This window comes from Symphalangus syndactylus, chromosome 1 (genome assembly GCF_028878055.3).
Source record: "Symphalangus syndactylus isolate Jambi chromosome 1, NHGRI_mSymSyn1-v2.1_pri, whole genome shotgun sequence".
Lineage (NCBI taxonomy): Eukaryota > Metazoa > Chordata > Mammalia > Primates > Hylobatidae > Symphalangus > Symphalangus syndactylus.
In genome coordinates, this window is record NC_072423.2 from 32,335,705 (window position 1) to 32,359,034 (window position 23,330).

The window sequence follows — 23,330 nt, forward strand, 5'->3', positions numbered from 1 at the left end:
ACTGAAACTGTTCTTTTCAGGATTGCTGATGTTTCTCGTTAAACTGAATGGACAAGTTTGGGTCTTTAAATTTCTTGCCCTGCTTTCACATTAAACAATATGACTACCCCTCTTTCTGAAACATTTGCTTTCGTTCTTTGACGCTGCACTTTCTTGCTTTTCCTCCATACTTTTTTTTCTCAATCCCCTTCTTAGGTTCTTCTTTCTCTGTCTTTTAAAATGTTGAGGTTTCCCAGGAAATACTATGCATTTTTTTTTTGTATGTAAACCCTCCATGGGTGATTTCATTCATTCCCATGGCTTCAGTTATCATCCATATGTTAATGATCCCCAAATTTATATCTTCATCCTGAGCTTCAGTCGTTTGTGTCAGTTCTCCTACTAACATTGTTCACTTGGAAGTCTCACCAGCACCTGTAATCTATCGCTTTATCTCTATGAACTCCCTTGTCATCCAGTCAAATCTGCCTTTTATTAGATGTGCTTTATCTCAGTGAAAGGACCACTGTCCACGTGGCTGCCTAAGCTGGAAACCTGAGCATCATCCTTGATTCTTCCTGTCTTTCACCGCAAGCGTCTATTTAGCCAGCAAGTCCTATTGATCCTACCTCCTGAATGTTCTCTTGCTCCATTCTGAGACTAGGTAACTATCATTCATTTCATCTAATCTCTCTGCTTTTTGTCTTTTTTTTTTTTTTTTTTTTTTTTTTTTTGCAGACAGGGTCTTGCTTAGCTACCCAGGCTGGAGTGCAGTGGTGCAATCACGGCTCATTGCAGCTTCAACCTCCTGGGCTCAAGGGATGCTCCCACCTCAGCCTCCTGAGTAGCCAGGACCACAGGTGCACACCACCGTGCCTGGCTAATTTTGTGTTTTTCATAGAGATGGGATTTCACTATTTTGCCCAGGGTGGTCTTGAACTCCTGGGTGCAAGTGCTTCCTGTCTTGTTCCCTTACTTCACTCTTCATATTGCAGCCAGGTGTTCCTCTGGCATGATGGTCTGATAGTGGTAATAGTGTTATACTGCTGAAAACCCTGCAGTGCTTTCTGGTAGCTTTTAGGGTAAATTCAGAACACTTCAACATGACTGCCAAGCCCTTTTGCTTACCTCTCTGGCCTCACCTTCTTCTCTTGTTCTACACTCAAATCACAGAACATTTTTCAGATTTTTGCATATGCTATTCATCTCCTACCCCTGACCCTTACATACCTTGATCAGATTTCATGCTGTTTCCTTTCCCTCCTTCAGCTGGGTGTTTCTTACTCATCTCTCAAGTGACATCAAGAACTTAGATGTCACTTCTTCTGTTCAGAAAACCCCTGATTTACCAAGTTTGGATTTAGAGACCTTCCTTAGTGTTTCTTCTTTCTTCTTTTGTGACCACAACTGTATTAGGTTATTCATTGCTTTATCCACAATTTCTCTATTATGTAAGTGCTTAATATGTAAATTTGTTGAATTAGTGAATTAAATTATTCGTTCGTTCAAAAATTATTTATTGAGCCTTCACCTTGTACTTTTCTAAACAATGGGATACTGCAGTGAACAAGACAAAGTCCCTGTTGTCATGGAACTTTCCATCTAGTGTGAGGATAGGAAGTGAGTCAGACAAATACATGTATAGATAATGTATCATGTTGTGTTAAGTGCAATGAAAAAACACCAGAAGAGTGAGAGAGCATGTGGTCTTCAAAAGCAGAGAAATATGGAGGGAACATTCTAGACAGAAGTCTGTCAATTGTATATAGTATGAGGACTGACAGGGTTAGGAGATCATTGAAGAAACTCTTACAGGAAGTTAGGGCATAAGTGATAAGGTGTGTTTTATGCTGGTCATAAAATAACTGATGGCCGGGCACAGTGGCTCATGCCTGTAATCCCAGCACTTTGGGAGGCTGAGGCGGGTAGATCACGTGGTCAGGAGTTCAAGACCAGCCTGGCCAAGATGGTGAAACCCTGTCTCTACTAAAAATACAAAAAAAAATTAGCTGGGCGTGGTGGCAAATGCCTGTAATCCCAGCTACTTGGGAGGCTGAGGCAGAGAATTGCCTGAACCTGGGAGGTGGAGGTTGTAGTGAGCTGAGATCGCACCACTGCACTCCAGCCTGGGCGACAGAGCAAGAATCCATCTAAAAAAAAAGAATAAAATAAATAATTGACAAAATTTATTGACTTATCAGCTCTGCCTATATGAAGAATCTTAGAATAAAGTGGAAGAATGATATCTTTGACAGAAATATGGACATAATAAAGGGTAGCTCAATATTTTTTAAAAATAATAAAATATGAATTTGAGTGGTAGAAAATTTATACTCTTAAAGTAATTGTTTCATGTTGAGCTAGTAAAAGATGATGGGCTAGAGCCCAAGAGAGTCTGGAGATATGGTCAGTCTTTACGGAGGGAAGAATTGCAATTGAGACATCACATGTGAATTTTTAAAAATTAAGGAATGAGGCTAGATGCAGTGGCTCAACATCTGTAATCCCAGCACTTTGGGAGGCTGAGGCAGGCACATTCTTGAGGCCAGGAGTTCGAAACCAACCTGGCCAACATGGTGAAAACCCATCTCTACTAAAAATGACAAAAATTAGCTGAGCATGGTGGCGCATGCCTGTAGTCCCAGCTTGGGAGGCTGAGGCATGAGAATTGCTTGAACCCAGGAGGCAGTGGTTGCAGTGAGCTGAGATCAGGCCACTGCACTCTAGAATGAGACCCTGTCTCAAAAAAAAAAAAAAAGAAAGAAAAAAAGAAAAAAAAAGAAAAAATTAAGGAATGCATAGGCCGTTGGTTCATAGTTACCAATAATTGTGTATTTTTCTAGTTCATTTTAAAAACATGACAACTGTCAATGTGGGAGGATCTGTGAACTTTATTTCTCTAAGTAACATAGGAATACAGATGAAAAAATCGAAGTGTTTTTAAAAACTACTTCTCAAAACAGTAGTTTACTACTCCAGTTAAGTCTTCTAGTCTTTGCCAGAAACATTTATTCTTAATTCTTATCATATCTCTTTATAATTATCTTCATATTTATAATTAATATACTTATTAGGCTATGTCTTTGTTAATTTTAGCCATTATTTCTTTACTTTCCCCAAGGACAGGTGACTACATAGTTCTCTCTCTCTGCCGTCGTGCTCTCAACCTAGATGTATCACAATTTTAGGTAAATAGGTTAAATAGAGTTTACGTTATTGTGAATGAAAATTTTTCTGGGTAGGGTAAGTAATGCCCTGCCACTCCTTTCTGTCATAATTCTTTGTTGTTTTTAATCTTAATAACTCTATGTTAGGTTTTCTAATATAATTACAGTTAACCTTTTCTGATTTTAAAATTTCTGCCACATGCTCATCAATAATATTTTCTTTATGCTGCTAGGATGTAAATCTGTGGGGAGAATTAATATTTTTATAATATTAAGTGTTACAGTCCACAAATCTTGTGTATTCCTCCAGTAAGCTTTTACAGTTTTCATTCTAGTGATCTTATATATCTTTAATTGATTGTTAGATATTTGATGTTACTGTAAATGGTGTCATTTATAAAATTTTTATTTTCTAATTATCTTTTGCTAATATTAGAAATGAATTGATTTTGTGTATTGACTCTGAATTCAGTTATCCTTCTAAATTATTAAGTCATCTATGATTCTTTTGGACTTTACATGTGAATAAACATGTCATCTGTCAATGAGAGTTTTTCTTTCTTTCTTTCTTTCTTTTTCTTTCTTTCTTTCTTTCTTTCTTTTTTTTCCTTTCTTTCTTTTTCTTTCCTTCTTTCTTTCTTAACAACTTTAAACTTTGATTTTTTGTCCTTGTTTTATTTTATTAGTTAGAACTTCCAGTACAATCTTGAATGGAATTGATGATAACAGATATTCTAGTCTCATTCGTGATGTCAGGGAACATTTTTAATGTTTCTCCATTAAACGTGATACTTGCTCTAGGCTTTTTTTGTAAGTATTCTTTGTCAGATTAAGGAAATTTGCTTCTATTTCTATTTTACTAAGAACATTTCTTATGAATGGATATTAAATTCTGCCAATTATTTTCCTCTACCTAGTTAAGTGATCAAATAATGTTTATTTATTCTGTTAATAAAGTGTATCATATTGATTGGTTTATGTGATTAATTTCACTGTTTGATGTTTTTGAATGTTAAACAGATCTAGAATTCCTGGAGTAAGCCCAATGTGGTTGTAACGTATTATCATTTTTATCACTGTTTTAGAGTTGCTGTTACTAGGTTTAGGATGTTTTGCCTTTATATTCATGATTGAAATTGACTTGTACTTTTCTTTTCTCGTAATGTTCTTCTCAAGCTTTAGTATCAAGGTTTTCTGGCTTTGTAAAATGAGCTTGGAGGTGATCCCTCTTCTTATATTCTCTGGAAGAGTTTCTATAAAATTGGCATTTTTGAAAAACAAAAAAATTTCTTTTTGGAATAATTAATTGGGAGGTCATCTCAGCCTATTTTTTTTATGGAAAAGTTTTAACTTACAGATTCACTTTTTTTCTTTGTTTTGAGACAGGGTCTCGCTCTGTCGCTCAGGCTGGAGTGTAATGGTGTGATCACAGCTCACTGCAGCCTTGCCCTCCTGGGCTCAAGTAAGCCTCACACCTCAGCCTCTGGAGTAGCTGGGACTACAGGTGCACACCACCACACCTGGCTAGTTTTTAAAAATTTTGTTACTTTTTGTAGGGATGGGGTCTCACTATGTTGCTCAGGCTTCAATTTTTAAAATAGATACATGGAAGAATATTCATTTTTTCTTTCTAGTTTTTTTCATGTGATTTTCTAGGAATTTGTGCATTTTATAATTTTCAAAGTTAGTGGCAAAAGGTTGTTTATATATTTCTAGTAATATTTTTAATGTTTGCAGTATCTATTGTGATATTCTTTTCTCTGATATTGGTAGTATCCAAATGAAAAGTGGAATGAGGTATTGGGGAGACCTTTCCTAACAAGTTTTGAACTCAGTCTGTATATGAGCTTTTCCTCATTGAAATTCAAATCCAATTCTATCAAATTTCTTTCTATAAGAAAACATTTCTTTTATAGAAGTTATTTCTTTATAATGGATTATGCTTTGTCTTATTTGACACTGTTGCCTTAAAGTAATCTTATAGTACTATTGGGATCTTTGTTTTCTTTTTATGCCTGTATTTGTTTGCTATTTCTTTGCACTTTCTTTTTATTTCCAGCTTTCTGAGTCTCTTTATTTTTAAATGTCTCTTGCATAAAACATACAGTTGAGTTTTTTAATTTGTTTAAAAATATGATCTGAAGGTCTTTTTCATAATTGGTGAGTTTACCATTACATTTATTGCTATTACAGATATGTTTAGTCCTAATTCTGTCACTGTGTTTATATACTGTTTTTAATATTTTGTCATTATTTTTTGGTATTTCTTTTTCTGTTCTGTGGTCTGGGTTTTTCATTTAAATTTATACTTCTGGTAATTTTGAGGATTTATAACCTGATTTTAATTCTAGTGGTTGATTAATGTCATATTCTAAATAGTGCATATGTACTTCTATCTCTCGATGTATTGGTATTAAAAAAGAAGAACGGCTGGGCATGGTGGCTTATGCCTGTAATCCAAGCACTTTGGGAGGCTGAGATGGGAGGATTGCTTGAGGCCATGAGTTTGAGAGCAGCCTGCCAAGAAAGTGAGACTCCATGTCTACAGGAAATTTTTTAAGAAACTAGCTGGCGCAGTGGTGTGGGCCTGTAGTCCCAATTACTCGGGTGGCTGAGGCAGGAGGATTCCTTGAGCCCAGGAGTTCCAGGTTGCAGCGAGCTATGATCATGCCCACTGCATCCCTGACTCCTGCTTGGGCAACAGAGTGATACTCTGTCTCAAAAAAAAAAAAAAAAAAAAAAAAAGAAAGAAAAAAAATAGTGCCTGTTAGTGTCCTAACAGAAAGAATAGGAATTGATTTGGCCGGGCGCGGTGGCTCACGCCTGTAATCCCAGCATCTTGGGAGGCTGAGGCGGGCAGATAACGAGTCAGGAGATGGAGATCATCCTGGCTAACACGGTGAAACCCCGTCTCTACTAAAAATACAAAAAATTAGCCGGGCGTGGTGGCGGGCGCCTGTTGTCCCAGCTACTCAGGAGGCTGAGGCAGGAGAATGGCATGAACCCGGGAGGCGGAGCTTGCAGTGAGCCGAGATCGTGCCACTGCACTCCAGCCAGGGCGACAGAGTGAGACTCCGTCTCAAAAAAAAAAAAAAGGAATTACTTTACACTACCAAAATTAGTTTCAAGAAAGCTTTTCTTAAGGGCATATCTTCTTATAAACAACTAATGATAGATCTTTATCAGAGATCAAAGTTCCTGCAGTTGAGTGGGTTTTGAAATCATCACTTTATTCATTACACAGCAGATATTGCTGATTAACAGATGCTATATAAACAAAACAGTCGAACATGTCCCCATCCTCATAAAACTTTGAATCTGAAAATCAACACTGAACAAATAATTCCAAGTATATTGACATGTGACAAATATGTGAAAAGTAGTGAAGGAGCACATCTAAGTTCCTATGTGAACTTGTGTATCAATAAGAAAATGATTGTAGCTTTTTCTGTGCGAGGAGCACATGAAAAATCGAGGCACCATGAATGATACTCTTATTCCATGGTCATCTTAGGATAATTGTGCCTTTTCAGGCACTTGACTAGTATTGTATACCCACTGTGTGTAAGTTAGAGAGTATTCATGGCAAAATTTAGTGAAACAACTACAGCAAATGCTTACTGCACCTCTATCTTCATCAGCCCTAAAATTTGCCCTTTGCTTTATTCACCTATCCTGTTTAGCCCAAATTATCTTTTACCTGAACAAGAGGTCACATTGTAGTTTGCACAGCACATGAAAGAACCTTTTCCTTGGTTTATGCAATAATTTTCTTGTCATTATCTAGCTCTTTCTTCTTAGGCCACCCTGACAAAATAAGAGGGTAGCTCATACTTGATCTTTGATGTTTGCAGGCCATGGTATTTAAGTTGTTTTTGCTGACCATAACTAGACAATTCAGATACTATATGGGGTTGATTTGAAATAAAGCAGTTTATAAACTGGACAGTGAATTTCTTCTTGGCAGGAAACACCATTCATCCACGTAGCCCTAACCCAGTGTCTTGTATATTTAGCCTTTTGAGAGTGACTAGAAAGTACACACTTTCTGGATTTTGCTTTGACAATTATGTGACGAGAGTCTCTATTATTTGATTAGATTTAGTAACTGCCTTATGAAAGTAAGATATTCATTGAATTGATGGAATCCTAACATTAGAAAAAAATTCTGAGCAATTTGATAGAAGATTTGTATTCTCAAAGAACTTTCTCATATTTTATTAGTGTTTTGATAACCTGAGATAGATCTGACAGTTACTAAGATTTCTAGTTTACTAGTGAAAATATATGCAAAGAGATTAAGTGCTTTGTCCAAGCACATCTATTTAGTGTTCGAGCCAGGATTAAAGCATTTAGCTGCCAAACCAGCACTTTCTATCACCTTGTCCTCCCTCTGCTTAGCCAAAAATTCATCCCACAAACATCTGAGTGTGAATTTTGTGTCTAGCATCATGCTCCTGACAGATGTAGATTGCAGATAAAACTCTAAAAATGGTGAGATTTTTAAGGTAACTTTTGCTTCTTCTGTTTTATAAAGCATTAACACTGTTGTCCTTGTATACTTTAAAAAGTATATCACATATCTTACACATTTAAATTTTTTTCATTAGAAAAAAGAAAATAAATGCTTGTAGTCTAAATCTTTGACAATTAATGTTAGACATTTTAATTTGTTGCTTAATAGTCGTAAAGAATACAGAAACATACAGAGAACCATCACAAAAGGTCCTCAGTCCCCTGACAGCAGGCAAATGTATCAGTGAAGTAGGACAGGGGAGGCTTGAGCTAGGAATTGGATTTGGTAATTAGGTGACTGTGACCTTGGGCAAGGTCAATGTTCATATAAATAAGAGGGGCAGAGCCTAGGTTAGAAGGAAAAGAATGAATAGAATATGAGGAAATAAGACACAAGTTCTCTCTCCTAGTGGGAGGGGAAGATAAAGATGGCTTGAGGGGGAAGCAGTGTGAATAAGGACATGTTTTAAGTTGTCAGTGTTCAAGTACATCTGTCACTTAAAGGAAGAAGTCCCAGGAGAGGAGGGAAAAAATGGAAAATGTGAGAAGAGAAGTTGGGCAAATTGATGGGGCAAGATGAGGAGGAGGTAGAAGATGTGATCAAGAGCGCAGGTGGTGGGATAATCTTAGAAGGGCAGCAGGATTCTTATTTCTCTAAAATAGGAGGAGATCTGAGGTGGAAAGGACGATGTTCATAGAGGCTCTAGACCTTCAGGCTTCACGCCTGGCTTTTCTAGTCATTCTGAAGTTGCTCTACAGGCTTCTTGGCTTGGGGGTTAATATTCAGCTACGGTGTCTAAAATAAACCATAAAAAAACAGGAGTTTGGATACGTAGGAATTTTAGATGAACTTCCCTTAGTTTAATTATTGAAATTCAGCATGTTTCTCTGGTCAGGTCACTTTTGTTCTAATGGAGATTATAATTTCAAAAGGGAAGATGCTTTTTAAGAAATGCATGAGGGCTAAAATAAGTTTTAGGTTTTCGTGTGGCTCAGTTTGGTGAATTTTCTCCAGTTTTCATGTAAGAATTAGCCAGGCCTACTGATAGCTACCTGCTAATTCATGGAAATTAACATGTTCCAAATAAACCTGTCTGTTCTATTTTGCTACTGTACCTACATTTGAACACTTAAAGGCATTCTAAATGGAGTCATGCCTTTCTCTGTAGTCAGTGACAGATTCGCACATGTGTGGGAACCCCGATCCCGTGGTAAATAAGAGAGCCCCTTCTGAAATCTAAAATCTCTCTGTACAGACACTTTCTAGTTTACGGGTTGTGATATAAAATTTCATGTTTCATTTATTTGGAACTCTGCATCTTCTAATAGAAATGATATTATAAATGGCTCTAGGGTCCCAGACCGACCCATACAAGACCATTTAATCTAAAGAATATCTGAATTATTAAAAATAATTACAACCACATTTCTAGCAGCAAATACGTTGACTATCAACTTTCTGAGGTATGAAATGTTTCTCCCAGTTGTGCTTTATCTTACTCTCCAGAATGACTGGGTTCTCCACCACTCCTAGTTGTCTGGCGGTAAAAAAAAAGAGGCACCCACCTCCAAGCCATTTAGATTGGTTCTTCTAAGGCCCATGAATGAGGAGCTGAGAGAGACACCACTGAGAACTGAGAGAGGAGCTTGCAGTGATGGTGCATGCTGGCAGGGGCCTTCTTTCTGTTTCTGCTGTGAGATCTGGGCACCTGCCTTTATAAACCTCCTATTTCCCTATCCTTTTTCTCTTTCTCTGGACCAGTGGTTCTCAACTAGACATGATTTTGCTTCCTCCATTTCCTCTTACTGCCCCACTCCCCACCTACCTGGGTACATTTGGTATATCCAGAGATATTTTTTGGTTGTCACAACTAGGGTGTTTCTACTGACATCTTGTGGGTGTATAAACCAAGCAAGCTGATAATCATCTACCCCCAAATGTCAAGAATGCCAAGACTGAGAAATTCTGCTCCAGACAGTTGCTACTGGTTAGGGTTGTTTTTGCCTTTTTTGATTCACTGCAGCATAGAAATATAGCCTGTATTCCCTGATTCTCTCCCACCTTCTATTCTTGAAACAAGCTCACAGCTCTTTTGAGGTTTTTCTGAGGGCTTTACCATCATCATAACATGAAACTAGATGGACTAAAAATAACAAGAAGATTACAGTTTTAGGAAATCTTAATTAAAAGCTATCCATGCTCTCCACTGGACTTTAAATAGAGCAAACTTCTGATCCTTTTCTAGGCTTCAGTCCTTTCCTCCCCGTGATGATGGTTTCCTCATTCCCTGGTCTTCCAATCTTCCTTACTAATACTGCTCCGCCATGGAGAGCCTTAGCAGTGATCCTGTTCCTCCCAATGAGAAACAACAGGGATGAAAAATCCTTGCGTTATTTTAATGAGGAGTTAAGGAAAGGTTCCTTTGTATTGCATAGATCCAGCCAGAACTGTTTTCTGTTGTTCTCCTTCTTTTAAGAAAGTTTCAGGATGAGATTACATCCCAGCCTTTCCTTACATACTGCTGCACAGCACAGGGACCTCCTTTCTCTACTCTTCTCTCCTTCTTTCTAATGCTGCTCCATACTTGCCACCAATGCCAGCTTTGTGGACATGTGACCTGTGCAGTTACACAGGGCCTTGTGCTTAAAAGAGCCCCTCACTTAGAGGGGAGGGCCATGCCTGGTTTAATGCTCTGCTGCTATACCCTTGAAATTCTTAATTTTTTTTTTTTAACAAGAGGCCTTACATTTTTAATTTGTTCTGGGCCCAATAAATTATATAGCCAGTACTGCTTACCAAAGTACTCCCAACCGACCTTAGATCCAGGTGAGAGGCAGTCTGGCTTGGAGGAGGGGAGGAAGAGGAATAATTTTAAAATATTTGTAGCAGCAAGAAATCCCCAACTGAAAGGGAAGGGAAGGGAAGATTCATATTCATGTGCTCAGACTCTGCATTTGCTAATACTTACCTTTCAGAATTGATTGTTTTTGCTTTGTTTATACTTACTAGTTTTAATAAAATGACCAACTACTTATTAAGTGCTATTGTATGATCAGCAATGTACTACAAGCCACAGGTGAAACAAAATAGTAAAATGATAGTTGCTGTGTACTGGGCATGTTCAAGTGTTTATAACACTTCCTCATTTTGTTCCCATAACCCTTTGAGATTGCTTATATTGTCCCATTCCATATAGTATGAAACCAATATTTAGAGAGGTCAATTGTCCAATTTATAAAGCTAGTGAAAAAGCAAGTTTGAACATTGGTTGTTCAGATTCTAAAACCCAATCCCATTCACTCTGCTAATAAGTTAGACATTTCTGTCCTCAGGGTTGACTGTCAAGCTGAGGTCGTGAGTATACAGGGAAAGTCAGTTTCATTTTGTCTAGTGAATTATTTTTTTTAACACAACAGAGACACATCAGTACTTTTCAAGTTGGATATAATGATTGATGAAAATCGTGCTAGGATATATGATGTAGATGCTTTTCAGTGTGGTCATGAGAAGTAGCTATTAGTATAATTAATCTGAAACAGTATTCTTAAGAAAAAATTCAAAAGCCTTCAGTTACATATGCAAATCACTCCCTTTCTTTTTCCATTTTTTGAAATACTTGCTGCCATACCATTGTTAGTGTTGCTTATCTGGAAGTGTTTTCTTGGAGTAGGGTCTCTTTAATTTCTATCCACCAAATAAAAATTTCATGTTCTATGTGATTGATATTCGTAATTGTGGTCTAAGAAAGCTAATTTGCAAAGAATATATGTTACACCAATTCTTTATTTTTTACCATGTGAGCTACTTCTCATGGCAATTTGATATCCCCATAAAACTCTGTGCTGGTTTTAGCTTCAATGTATTATAAGCCTGTCTTCTCAATTCTGCCTAAGGAAGAGGCAGGCATCAGGCACACATCACCTACAATTGAGACTTATACAGTATCTACTACTTAGCAGTTAAATGGATTAAGAGTAATTTGATAGTTCTCTGAACGTTTACTGATCTATTATTATCAGCCTTTGATGGCATGAGTAGAAGCGCCTGAGGCTTGTACTGTATAACCTAACAAGAGCCAAACATATAAATGCTCTTTCAGAGCTTTTGTGAAGAGAAGGACTGTTTAATCACACTGACCTGAGTTTTAATTCCAGCTGCACCACAGATTAATTGTGTAAGTTATTTAAGTTCCCCATGCTTCCGTTTCTTTATCTGTAAATGGGAGTAATATCTTCTCCAAAATGCTGCAGGAAAGTTTAACTGAATTTCTGTACATAAGGCGCTTAGCACAGTGCCAGGCCTATGGAAAGGTGTTGATGGCTAAGTGATAGTTTTCCTCCTCTTCCTCCCCCTATTTCATCAAGACAGTATGACTGGGCATGGTTTCACTGGGTAAAACAGAACATTGGGTAAGCCCTTTCTTCATTTATACCTAAACAATTAGCTCTACTTTTAAATAAACTTATCTACTTTTAAATAAACATATCTCCTCCTGCAATGAAATAAAAGGAAGGCAAATGTCTTCCTCTTGTTGTCTGCAAGGAAGAGGATAGAATAGTATTTTTAAAAATCTTTCAGCATAATTAAGAATAAAACTTGGAGATCTTGGTGGTCACTACACCCCCACTACATGCACGCTTTTTTTTTTTTTTGAGATGGAGTTTTGCTCTGTCACTCAGGCTGGAGTGCAATGGTGCGATCCCGGCTCACTGCAACCTCCACCTCCTGGGTTCAAGTGATTCTCCTGCCTCAGCTTCCTGAGTAGCTGGGATTACAGGCATGCGCCACCATGCCCAGCTAATTTTGTATTTTTAGTAGAGATGGGGTTTCACCATCTTGGTCAGGCTAGTCTCGAACTCCTGACCTCAGATGATCCGCCTGCCTCGGCCTCCCAAAGTGCTGGGATTACAGGTGTGAGCCACCGCACCCGGCTACTACCATTCTTTCAACACAGACCAAACCAGTCTTTCTCATACCTCGAACCTGCATCAGAATCACCTAAGGTATTTGTAAAAAAAAAAAATAAAACTAGCTCTCTAATCCCAGATCTACTGAATAGAATCTCTGGGGATGAGGCCTTGGAATATATTTTTAAAATAAGCCACCTTGGTTATTGTTCTTTATAAGATCTTTAGAAACACTGACCTGCACTCTGTTACCTCCTTGCCCATACAATTTCTTGGGTTGGAATAGTCTTTTCTCTTCTACATGCCTATAGAATTCTTACACAATTTTCAAGGGCTACCTCTTCCTAGAAACCTTTCCAGATCTTCCCAAATTGAAGTTAGTTTTGGATCTTCATTATTGCGGTCGGCCTTGTAGAGTTTTCCATGTTTTCCACCAAACAGCTCCTGGAGGGCAGCGGTTGCCCATTATCCTACCAAGCATCCCCAGTGCTAGAAAAACATGTTGCATGTCATGGGCATTCAAAGAGTATTTGTTGAATATTGTTGATCCTCAAATTCCTTTTTCCTAGTAAGCCATCTCTGTTGTTCTTCACTAAAGAGTACAAATCTCTTAGAGTAATATTAATAAACTGGGAGTGATGAAGGTAGATAATAATCAACATTATCAGCCTCAGTTCCCAGAGCATCAGAATAGGGATCGGTGTCTGTGAATGGTGGCGAGGAGTTGTTTGTGATCCCTGTTTCTTTCTCATCCTCTTTGGATATTCTTCATAAGGCAAGTTGAACAAAGCCCTCAAAGTCCAAGTTAAATACATAACACTTATGAAAAGAAAATGCTATCGTGGGTTCATTTTACTTTCAGTAAACAGATTTGATCGTTGACCTCACTAAAGAAGCAGTTTTTGTAATACACCTTCATGTTTGTTCTCTGGGACACTAAGTGGGGTAAAGTACAACGCAGCTCTGCTTCTGTTGATGTCTTTACTAGGAGAACTGTGCGGAGAAAATGTGTAGAGATGAACTGCAGTGACTACTAAGATAGTTTCTCCAAAAATGCTCTGCACTGTCACTTAAATTTTAGGCACTTTTGTGGCTTTAAGTGACTTTTAATTCCATCCCATGTTTCTCCCTCAATCAGCTGGTTTCCTGGATAGGGCATTGCCCAGATTGTTAGTGTTATAAGGTGATAGGCATGTGGAGCTAGCCAATGTTCCAATATACTGGAAGGTGACAAAGAGAACAAGATATTAGATGTACTCAGAGCATCTGGTTAGTGAGGATTAAAGGGTGATGTAATAACTGAGGGTGATAGCACATTTTGGGAGTTTCTCCAAATATTAAATCACTGTTCCTTATACATATTCTGTTTATTGGTTATTTGGCCTCACACCAGGCAGCAAGATTAAGCTGAGAAAACCACTGGATTTGGCAGGGGAAATCAGATTTTCAGTGAGTAGTTTAGGATTTATGACAGCAGTAGTGCTTATGAAGTGTAGTGCAAGAGACTAGGTAGCCATCATAGAGGGGGAGTCCTTACGTATGTTTTGAATATTTTGAATATCACTCATCTTTTGAATATTACTGTCTTTGGACTTCTAATGGTTGAGAAAGTAATAGAGTGGGGAGACCTCCAAGTGAACAGAATCGCCAAAGAAAAACCTACTCACCTAAGTGAGTAGATCAGGAAATATTAAACTTAGGCAAAGGAAGACCTTTTCCTCCCCTGCTCCCTCTAAAGCACTGAGGGCTATAGTGGCCAAAGATAACGAGAAAAGATCATGGAATTTGGTGAGTGGAGCTGACTGACTATTAGAGTATGTTTAGTGCAAGTTGGCTAGAAAGGGGGTGGGCTAATAAAGTTGGCTTTGGAAAGGGCGATAGTGCACATTGGGCCATTCCTTGAGGAATAGGCTTGGAAAGAAAAGAAAATGGTCGTTATATAAGCTGGATAAAGTCTCAGTGTATTAAAAATCAGAAAGTACAGTCCTAGCACCCCAAAGAAGTTGCTTGTGCTGAGCCTTTGTTGTCAGACTCCCCTCCATCCCAATCTGGGGCAACCTTCCCTATAGGTTTTCCTTTTCAGGGTATCATAGGAGTGGAATCACACAGAGTGGGAAAGACTGGCTTCTTTCACTTAGCATAATGCCTACTGTATGTACCTTTAAAATGCATTTTAAAATGCAAAGAATCCTTGCCCCCGTCCCCCACCCAAACAAATAAAACAGGGATCTGAGAAGATGGATGTACAGAAAAGGTGAGTTAGGAACATCCTCAGATGTAAACAGACATTTACCTCCTGAAGACTGTTTCAGTTTTCAGTGAAATTAGGTGAGCTTCTTACCTTTGAGTGAGTGTTGGAAAGGTTGGAGAGGAAGTGACCTTGACCAGTTAAGTGTTTTCTTTTTTTAAACTAGCCTCCTTTCCTTCTCTGACCTTTTTCACTCCCCATTTCTCCCCTGGGTTGGGGATGGGAGAAGATACACACACACACAAAATATGCATACATAAATATATATATATATATATATATATATATATATATATATATATATCTCCATTTTCATGGCATAACAATTTTATTATTTTTGCTCCTGGACTTGGAAATGGTGCTTTTACTATCGAAAGAGCATATGCAAAATCTTAGTTTCTTATGTCCTCTCTTATAAAGAGGGCATCCACACATATCAGATTCTAACTTCAGCTGTAGTTGCGGGGTATCAGATGACATGTGGTGGTACCAGGATGTGATATAAGCTAGAGCCATATACTTGTATTTCAGTCCAGTTATTTTTACTAATTTTTTCTTTATAATTTTTTTGTATTGTTTTCCTTGTTACTGGTGGAAGTTTAAAAGTTGAGAATTAAAAATGATAGAATAAAACAAATTATTTTTTAATATCTGGAATTGGAACTTTAGATGTAAAATATAAACAATGTATCTGTTCATAATTCCCATGTTTTTATGTGGTAGTGTTGATTTATTTTTACAAATCAGTGACTATGAGATTAGTAAGTGCTTTTATAATTGTGTATATATATATACACACATATATATAAATGTTTAATTATATTTAATTATAAAAGCACTTACTAATCTTATCCTCACTAATTCTCCTGGATGCTTTTTCATTAGAAATTTAACTGGGTTTTGTTTTCTTTTTTTTTTTTCTATAGCTGTGATATTCAAAACACAGATGATGTTATTCCACCAGAGAGCAAATAGAAAACAGGCAGGGCAGGTTTTCTTGGGACACTTATTGCATTCATCAATTATTACCTTTACCTTACTACTTTTCATCCATGATGATTAATGTATTTGTATCCTCATATTGTTGACCTGCTTATATTGACAACATATTCTACTGATAATGTGATTAGCAGGGAGATGTAAGGAAATGTTACCATATACCAAAGGCCTTCCTTGGTGCTAGTATTGTGCTTATTACAAATTCAGCATATTGCTCTTCTGACATAAATAGAATTACACTACTTTATCTTCTCATTTGTCTGGAGGACAATTATCTGATACTTCACATATATCCAGAAGTCAGAATGTAAGCCCCAAAAGCCCTCAGAGTGGCCACAGTTTGCTAAAAGCAAATGAGATAAATCTTGTGCCCAGTATATAATGGATACTTTATACATATTGCCTTATTTAACTCCCACAGTAATCTTTTGTGATAGCCATTGTTGCCACATTTATAGAAGAGGAAATAAATTGAAGATTCTGAAGAGGTTATAGACCTTGTCCAAGGTCGTCTATCTAGAGATAGAGTGTTGCAGCTGAGATTTCAGCATGGGTTTAGACCTTGTCCAAGGTTGTCTATCTAGAGATAGTGTTGCAGCTGAGATTTCAGCATGGGTTTAGACCTTGTCCAAGGTTGTCTATCTAGAGATAGTGTTGCAGCTGAGATTTCAGTATGGGTTTGTGTGTCCCCCAGATCCTCACGCTGAGTCCAGTTGCTCCCATTTTCAGTCATTCCCACAAATATTTTTTCAGTACCAACTATGTAACAGGCCCTGGTATCCAGGATTAAAGACAGTTATACAGAGTCCTATAGAATTCCTTTATCTGTTTTTTTTTTTTGGCTGCAGTAAATGTGAAACAGACTAGAAAAGAGATGAGGCATGAGGACAGTGACATTGTCTCTCTTACTGACTGTCACATCTGCAGGGTGAGCACAGCACCTAGTAGGAGCTCAATAAAGATATGTCGAATGGATGAGTGGTATTAGTGAAAAGTAATAACTAGGAGAGAGAATCAAATATGAAAAGGATATAAAATAAAAACCATAATTGCCTTGGACCATTTAGTGTTTGAATAAGCAAAAGGCTCCATAGCCCCTAGGGCATGAGGAGCCACTCAGTGTACTCACTGATGTCCATAATGATGACCTGGGGCTACTAAGTGACCATGGTGACCCAGGCCCTGTGCAGCAGGGAAAGAGTCACTCATGAATGTGACATCCAGTTTAAAAATAAAGGAGGCATCTAAAACATTTTAGAAAACTTTTCATTGAAAATGGTCTTTTCTCCCTTAAAGTGTGCTAAAGGGCTAAACTTCATTGTACTGGAAAAATCCTATTTTGGAGTAGCTCTTTCTCTAATGATATTGGATAAAGGGGGATAACACATCATATAATTTGTTTTCTTTTCCCTAATAAATCGTAGCATTAAAATTTCATGCCAGGTGAATCTTTAAAAAATTCAAATTATTTTCTTTGGAAGATACCTTATAAGAAACTATACATAGTATACAGCATATAACCATCTATAGTACTGTAACAAGTGAATAGGTTATGTAAAACAACCTTTTTTGAGCAATACCATCTGAGAGGATTATGATGTGTTGAAATAATTCATGTTTGGAATATCATTTAGCTTTTTATAAGGAACAAATGAGGAAATTATAGGAAGCTATTGAAATGATTTAAATTTCATTATTCAACAGCATCGATGCGCTACTTTCTTGTTTCAAGAATGTATCTATTAACAGTGATATTTTGCCTTGCAGCTTTTCTGGGAGAAGAGGCTACAAGGACTTAGTGCATCAGATGTAACAGAACAAATTATAAAAACCATGGAACTACCCAAAGGTCTTCAAGGTATTATCTAAGTTCAGTTGAGCAGACATTTATCAAGTATCTACTGCATGCCAGGCACTCTGTTAGATGCTGTGGATTCAGCAATGACTGACAGGAGGTCTTTGCTTTGGGAGGTCATATGCCTTGCTGGATGACGTACCTCTTGTGTTTTAGTAAAGCCAGGCAGAAGGTACATGAGAAACTTGTATGTTGCAGGGATGCTGCAGTGTAGTATATTATCTTAGATTTTTTTTCTTTGTAAAAATTTTGGCTTTAGGTTAGGTTCATCATAGAAGCTAACCCATGTGCTGCTTTTAGCACTGGTTTCAGATAAGTAACAGAATTTCTGAAAGCTTCCTGCTTATAGCAGCCTCTGGCCCTATCACCTGCTCTTTCTCTCATCCTCTTCCCAAAAGAACAACTAACAGCTCTCCTTCTGCCCCTCCCTCCACAAACTGGTGCTCTAAGTAGCAGTGGGAACAGATGCACTTTGGTCCAGCAACAGCAGCCAGTGGGATCTGGGGTGGAAAGCTCAGTCACTAGTCTACATTTCATGCTATATGAGAACTCCAAGTTCTAGAGAAGAGTTATTTTTCAAGTATTAAAACTTTGGCTTCTAAAGCTTGATATATTGTGGATTGCTCAAAAATCCTGATAATTCATGGTTAGATTATTGCCTTATCCCTTTATGTTCTTGGAAATGTTGGCCTTAACTAGTTAAACAGGTTTAGGACTTTAAGCATTGCATTTAAATGTGACCATGGTGCCAGTATCTTACAGGTAATCAAAGTGTGCAGTTATTAATTCTCTGATTTTGGATATTTTGTTAGGTTTATGAAAAAAGCTGTTAAAGCCACAGGTACAGCTTGCCTGCATTGGCGTTTTCTTTGAATCCTGAGACAAAGAAGATAATTGTTGAGATATTGCTGGAAATTAATGTTAAAAGCTACAAGGAGAAACTATACCAGTACTCTAGGAATATATTAAAAGGGATACCTGAGTATAGTCGCTTTACAAGGTCTTACCTCATTAAAATAATTAGCATTGCTTGAGGAAATATAGCCAACTTTTTAAAAGTTTAGTACCTTGGAAAATGCATTTTAAAGTTCTGGTAAAGTATTATTAAAATGCTCAGCTATAAGCTTACAGCAAGCATGAGGATTTGTTTTTTAAAGTAAGAAAAAATGCTCAGCTATTTTGTTACTATTTCTTTAGCGTGTCATATCTATTAAGCAGATATATTATCTTTTGCTGCTTTGTCTTATGTCAGTTTTACATATATGATCCCAAATGAATATAAAAATATCAGTTGTTTTAGGTCACATAAAGTTTGCTCAGCACATTGAGACATTTCCTTTAACTAGGACTTGTTTATCATTGCAGGAGTTGGTCCAGGTAGCAATGATGAGACCCTTTTATCTGCTGTTGCCAGTGCTTTGCACACAAGCTCTGCGCCAATCACAGGGCAAGTCTCCGCTGCTGTGGAAAAGAACCCCGCTGTTTGGCTTAACACATCTCAACCCCTCTGCAAAGCTTTTATTGTCACAGATGAAGACATCAGGTAATGCAGTTTAACATGACCTCATAAACTTGGGTTTTTACATTTGGGTAAATTTTATACGGTTCATTAGGTTCAGTGGCATGTCTAGTAAGTGATATATCACCTAGAAAGTTATACTTTTTCTTTTTTAACAGAGTTTTTCAGAAACTGATAGAAGGTGAAAAAAGACCATTATAACAAATACATGCTTGAAAGGGGTATAAATGCTGCATGCCAGGGGTATCATCACGGTCATGTCCAAAGGACAGGCACCAGATCGGTTATATTTCCTAAGCATCATTTTTACAGTGTCTTTTGCAATTTGGGATTGTGACTTTGTATTCTAAAGAACCTCTTTCTGCCAGACACAGTGGCTCATGCCTATAATCCCAGCACTTTGGGAGGCCGAGGTGAGAGGATCGCTTGAGCCCAGGAGTTTGAGACCAGCCTGGGCAACGTAGTGAGACCCCATCCCCACAAAAAATTTTTAAAAATTAGTGAGGCGTGGTAGTGTGTAACTGTAGTCCCAGCTACTTGGGAGATTGAGGTGGGAGGACTGCCGGAGCGTGGGAGGTCGAGGCTCCAGTGAGCCGTGGCCACATCCCTGCACTCCAGCCATGGTGACAGAGCTAGATCCTGTCTTAGAAAAATAAAAATAAAGAACCCCTTTCACTCAGTTATGCCTTTTCTGATTGCCTCCTTCATTGGTTTGTCTGGAAACCAATCTCTCTTTAAATCAGATGATAGTGATGCTGCCCTTAAACTTACTTGTGACACGGTAGAGCAAGAAGAGAAGCAAGTAAGAAAGAAGAAGCCACAGGTAAAGCAATAAAACAGAGCCAGGAATGAGACAAGACACAAACTATGTCTACTGACGTCTTTCACTCTTTCTAAGGCTGACTCACAAGTTAGGGTTTCAGCAGCAAATGGTAAAAGGAAAACATCCAGCTCAGATTGGTAGAACCCAGAAAGTAGAAGCAAACCATTGCACAGGAAAAGCAAAAGTACTCCAGTTAGTAAGACCACAGAGCAATTCTTATATGGGTTTTGTGACCTCAATATCATTACTTTATAGTGATACTGTAGTATATTGCATTTATATTATATTATAGTATATTATATTATAGTATATTAAAAATATGACCTTGTGTATACTTCACTATTTCTGTCCCCTGAATGTAAATCAGTTTAATGAGAGTATTATTGCTAGACAAAATCAGCAGATGACACTTTCGAATCATATGATTTTAAAATGTTTTATATTTGTTCTTTTGTTTGTTTGTTTGTTTTTTGAGACAGAGTTTTGCTCTGTTGCCCAGGCTGGAGTGGAGTGGCGCGATCTCAGCTCACTGCAACCTCCGCCTCCTGGGTTCAAGCAATTCTCCTGCCTCAGCCGCCCGAGTAGCTGGCACTACAGGCGAGCGCCACCATGCCCAGCTAATTTTTTTATTTTTGGTAGAGACAGGGTTTCACCATATTGGCCAGGCTGGTCTTGAACTCCTGGCGTCATGATCCGCCTGCCTTGGCCTCCCAAAGTGCTGGGATTCCAGGTGTTATAGGTGTGAGCCACCACGCCCAGCCTATATTTCTATTTTTTTAAAAAACCCATACAAAGTTGACATGAAAATGTTTTTAAACGGGTAAGTCTAGCTAGGTTTATAATGGGAAAGCCCTTCTTGGGTCTTAAAGTAATTATTTTGCAAAGATAAAAAGTGGTGCCAAGTTGTATTCATATGCCTTGATTGCATATGAATATGAATAAAGTTTCTTAAAAACTTTATTTTTTAAGAAAACAAAATGTAAAATCAATGAAAGGAATCAACTTGCTTGTTGGATTGTTCTTATCCTTGAGGAAGAAAATTACTCCAGAGACAAGTTCTTTTCCATCTTGGAATGAATACTGAATTAATCAGCAGGGATTCTGCCAGGTCCTTATGTGTGTTGATGGAGGTTCTCTGAGTTATATCACAGGAATGTTGACGGCTTCAACACCAGTTCTTTTGGTAGTTGAGGAAACTATCTCAAAGCCAATTCTGGATGATTTCCTTTTTGGGTAAATTTGTCTAACAAATTGCTCATTTGATTTAATTGTCATGACAGAAATTAGGAAGCAAATACTCCTTGTTGAATTAGTACATGTTCAAAACAAATTACTGCAAATGGAACTGTCACTCTTTACCTAATTGGGTATCCAATAGTCTGTCGACATTAAACCTCCAACTGAAGACCCCAACAAGATATATCTCAAGTATTTTTAGCATATTTGATAATGTTTGCATTGATGAGTACTTTCGTTTTTTAACACTTTGTAACAAATTCTCACAAACTTTGCAGCTTAAAACAATACCCATTTATTAGCTTAAAGTTCTGTGAGGTCAGAAGTCTGGGCCTGGTGTGACTGGGTTCTGTGTTTGGGTCTTAAAAGTGTCACCGGACTGTGTTCCCTTCTGAAGCTTGGGGTTCTCTTTCAAGCTCATATGGTGGTTGCAGAATTCATGCCTTGTGTTTTAGGGCTAAGGCCCCTGTTCTCTTATTGGCTATGGGATGGTGGCTGTCTTAGCTCCTGGAAGCTGCCTGTAATTCCTTGTCTCGTGGCTCCTCCATGTGCCCCTTTATGCTTCTGTCAGGAAGATCCCAGCTCCACTAAGGGGTCCTATTAGGTCAGGCCCACTATAATAATCTCTCTCTTGATTGACTCAAAATCAGTTGATTGGTAACCTAATCATGGAGAGATATCCCATCATATTCACAAGTTCTGCTCACCCTTAAGGGGAGAGAATTATATAAAGAGTGCACGTAAGGGTGGTTTTGGGGAAGGGGGACTGTTGGGGAACATCTTACAATTCTGCCTGCAGCAATGGGCAAATGACTACATTTCAGCTTTCACAAATGTGGAAAGTAATGCTCAAGGTAGAAGAAAATCAATGGCAAATGTTAGAGTTTAATATAAAATTCTCCATCCAAATTACTGCCTATGGTGCCATTTGCTCCATCTTCCTAATGAGGCTACTCTAGGACAGCTGTGAAGATTCTTGTACTCTTATTAGTGAGAGACTGCCAGTGAAATCGATATGTCATTTGTCATAAACTTTGAGTCACTGACCCAGAGGTGAGACTAACTGTATAAGAAATAAACAAATGTGTTCTGCTTGACCCTGCCCCATGACATGAAAATCTGTCGAATTCCAGTTTCTTTTAATATGACAGAGGCTATAGAGCTAAGACTGACCCAGTGACAGCTTCCCTCTTTTTGAAAATTCATTTAATGAGTGGAAGTCTATACCTTTTAACTCTTTGTGGTGTTTTGGAGTTTAATAAAGATATCCAGAGTTTTTGTGGGAAGCAGTACATATATGTTACCTTCACTACCTTGGACATAGTCTTATTTGGTCAAAGGGGTGTGATCTTGAGTAGACTGAATATAACTTGGCAGCTGGTTGAACCCCTATGCACTCAGGGACCCTTAGTGCAATCTTCTATAGCATTGCTCCTCTACCTCTCTGCCGTCCCAAGTTTGAGAATTGCTGCAATCTGTCTTCCTCAGTTATTGGTAGAGAAAATTACTTTTTTTTTTTTTTTTTTCCAGTAGAACCCTTAGTATATTCCTTGTTGCATCTTCATCTCCCTGTCTGCATCTTTCCTTATCTCTTTTCTTCTGGTCTCAAGAGGTTTGCCCCCTTTTCTGTTCTGCTGACCCTCCCTCCTCTGCCATTGCCTTCTGTTCTTGTTCCCACTGGAACCTTTTCCTACCAGTCTTCTCTCTTCTCTTGTCTTTCTTCAACCTTTGCTTCTCTACTTGGTTCTGGATGTCAATTTCTATTTACCGAGCTTTCTTGCTAGACCCGTATTAGGAATTTATCTCTTACCCTCTGGGGGATCTACTTTTTTTCTTTTTTTTTTACTTTTTAAAGATAAAGTGTATACTGATAGCCTTTCTTCCTGTGCTTTAATGGTTCAGAGCCTTTTTAATGACTCGGAGTTATTAACCCTCACTTTTGAGGTTCCTTTGTAATCACTGAGACACAGAGAAACTCATGGCGTGTTCTTAAGCAACTCACTTTCTTAGTTGAAGAGAGGCTTTTCAGTGTCTGTCCTCGGTGTGCAGGATCATGTGGTCTTGGCTCCTTCGTGCTGACC

The 23,330-nt window shown here is 38.0% G+C and overlaps 1 protein-coding gene across 1 annotated transcript in view; it reads left to right on the forward strand.

Annotated features, from left to right (window-relative positions):
• Window positions 1-23,330, forward strand: part of MBD2 (methyl-CpG binding domain protein 2) — a 70,100-nt gene that overhangs the window by 41,158 nt on the left and 5,612 nt on the right. Inside the window, exons 4-5 of the mRNA XM_055298728.2 lie at window positions 17,584-17,674; window positions 19,037-19,214. Coding sequence (XP_055154703.1) covers window positions 17,584-17,674; window positions 19,037-19,214 — 269 coding nt within the window. The remainder of the gene's footprint in view (window positions 1-17,583; window positions 17,675-19,036; window positions 19,215-23,330) is intronic.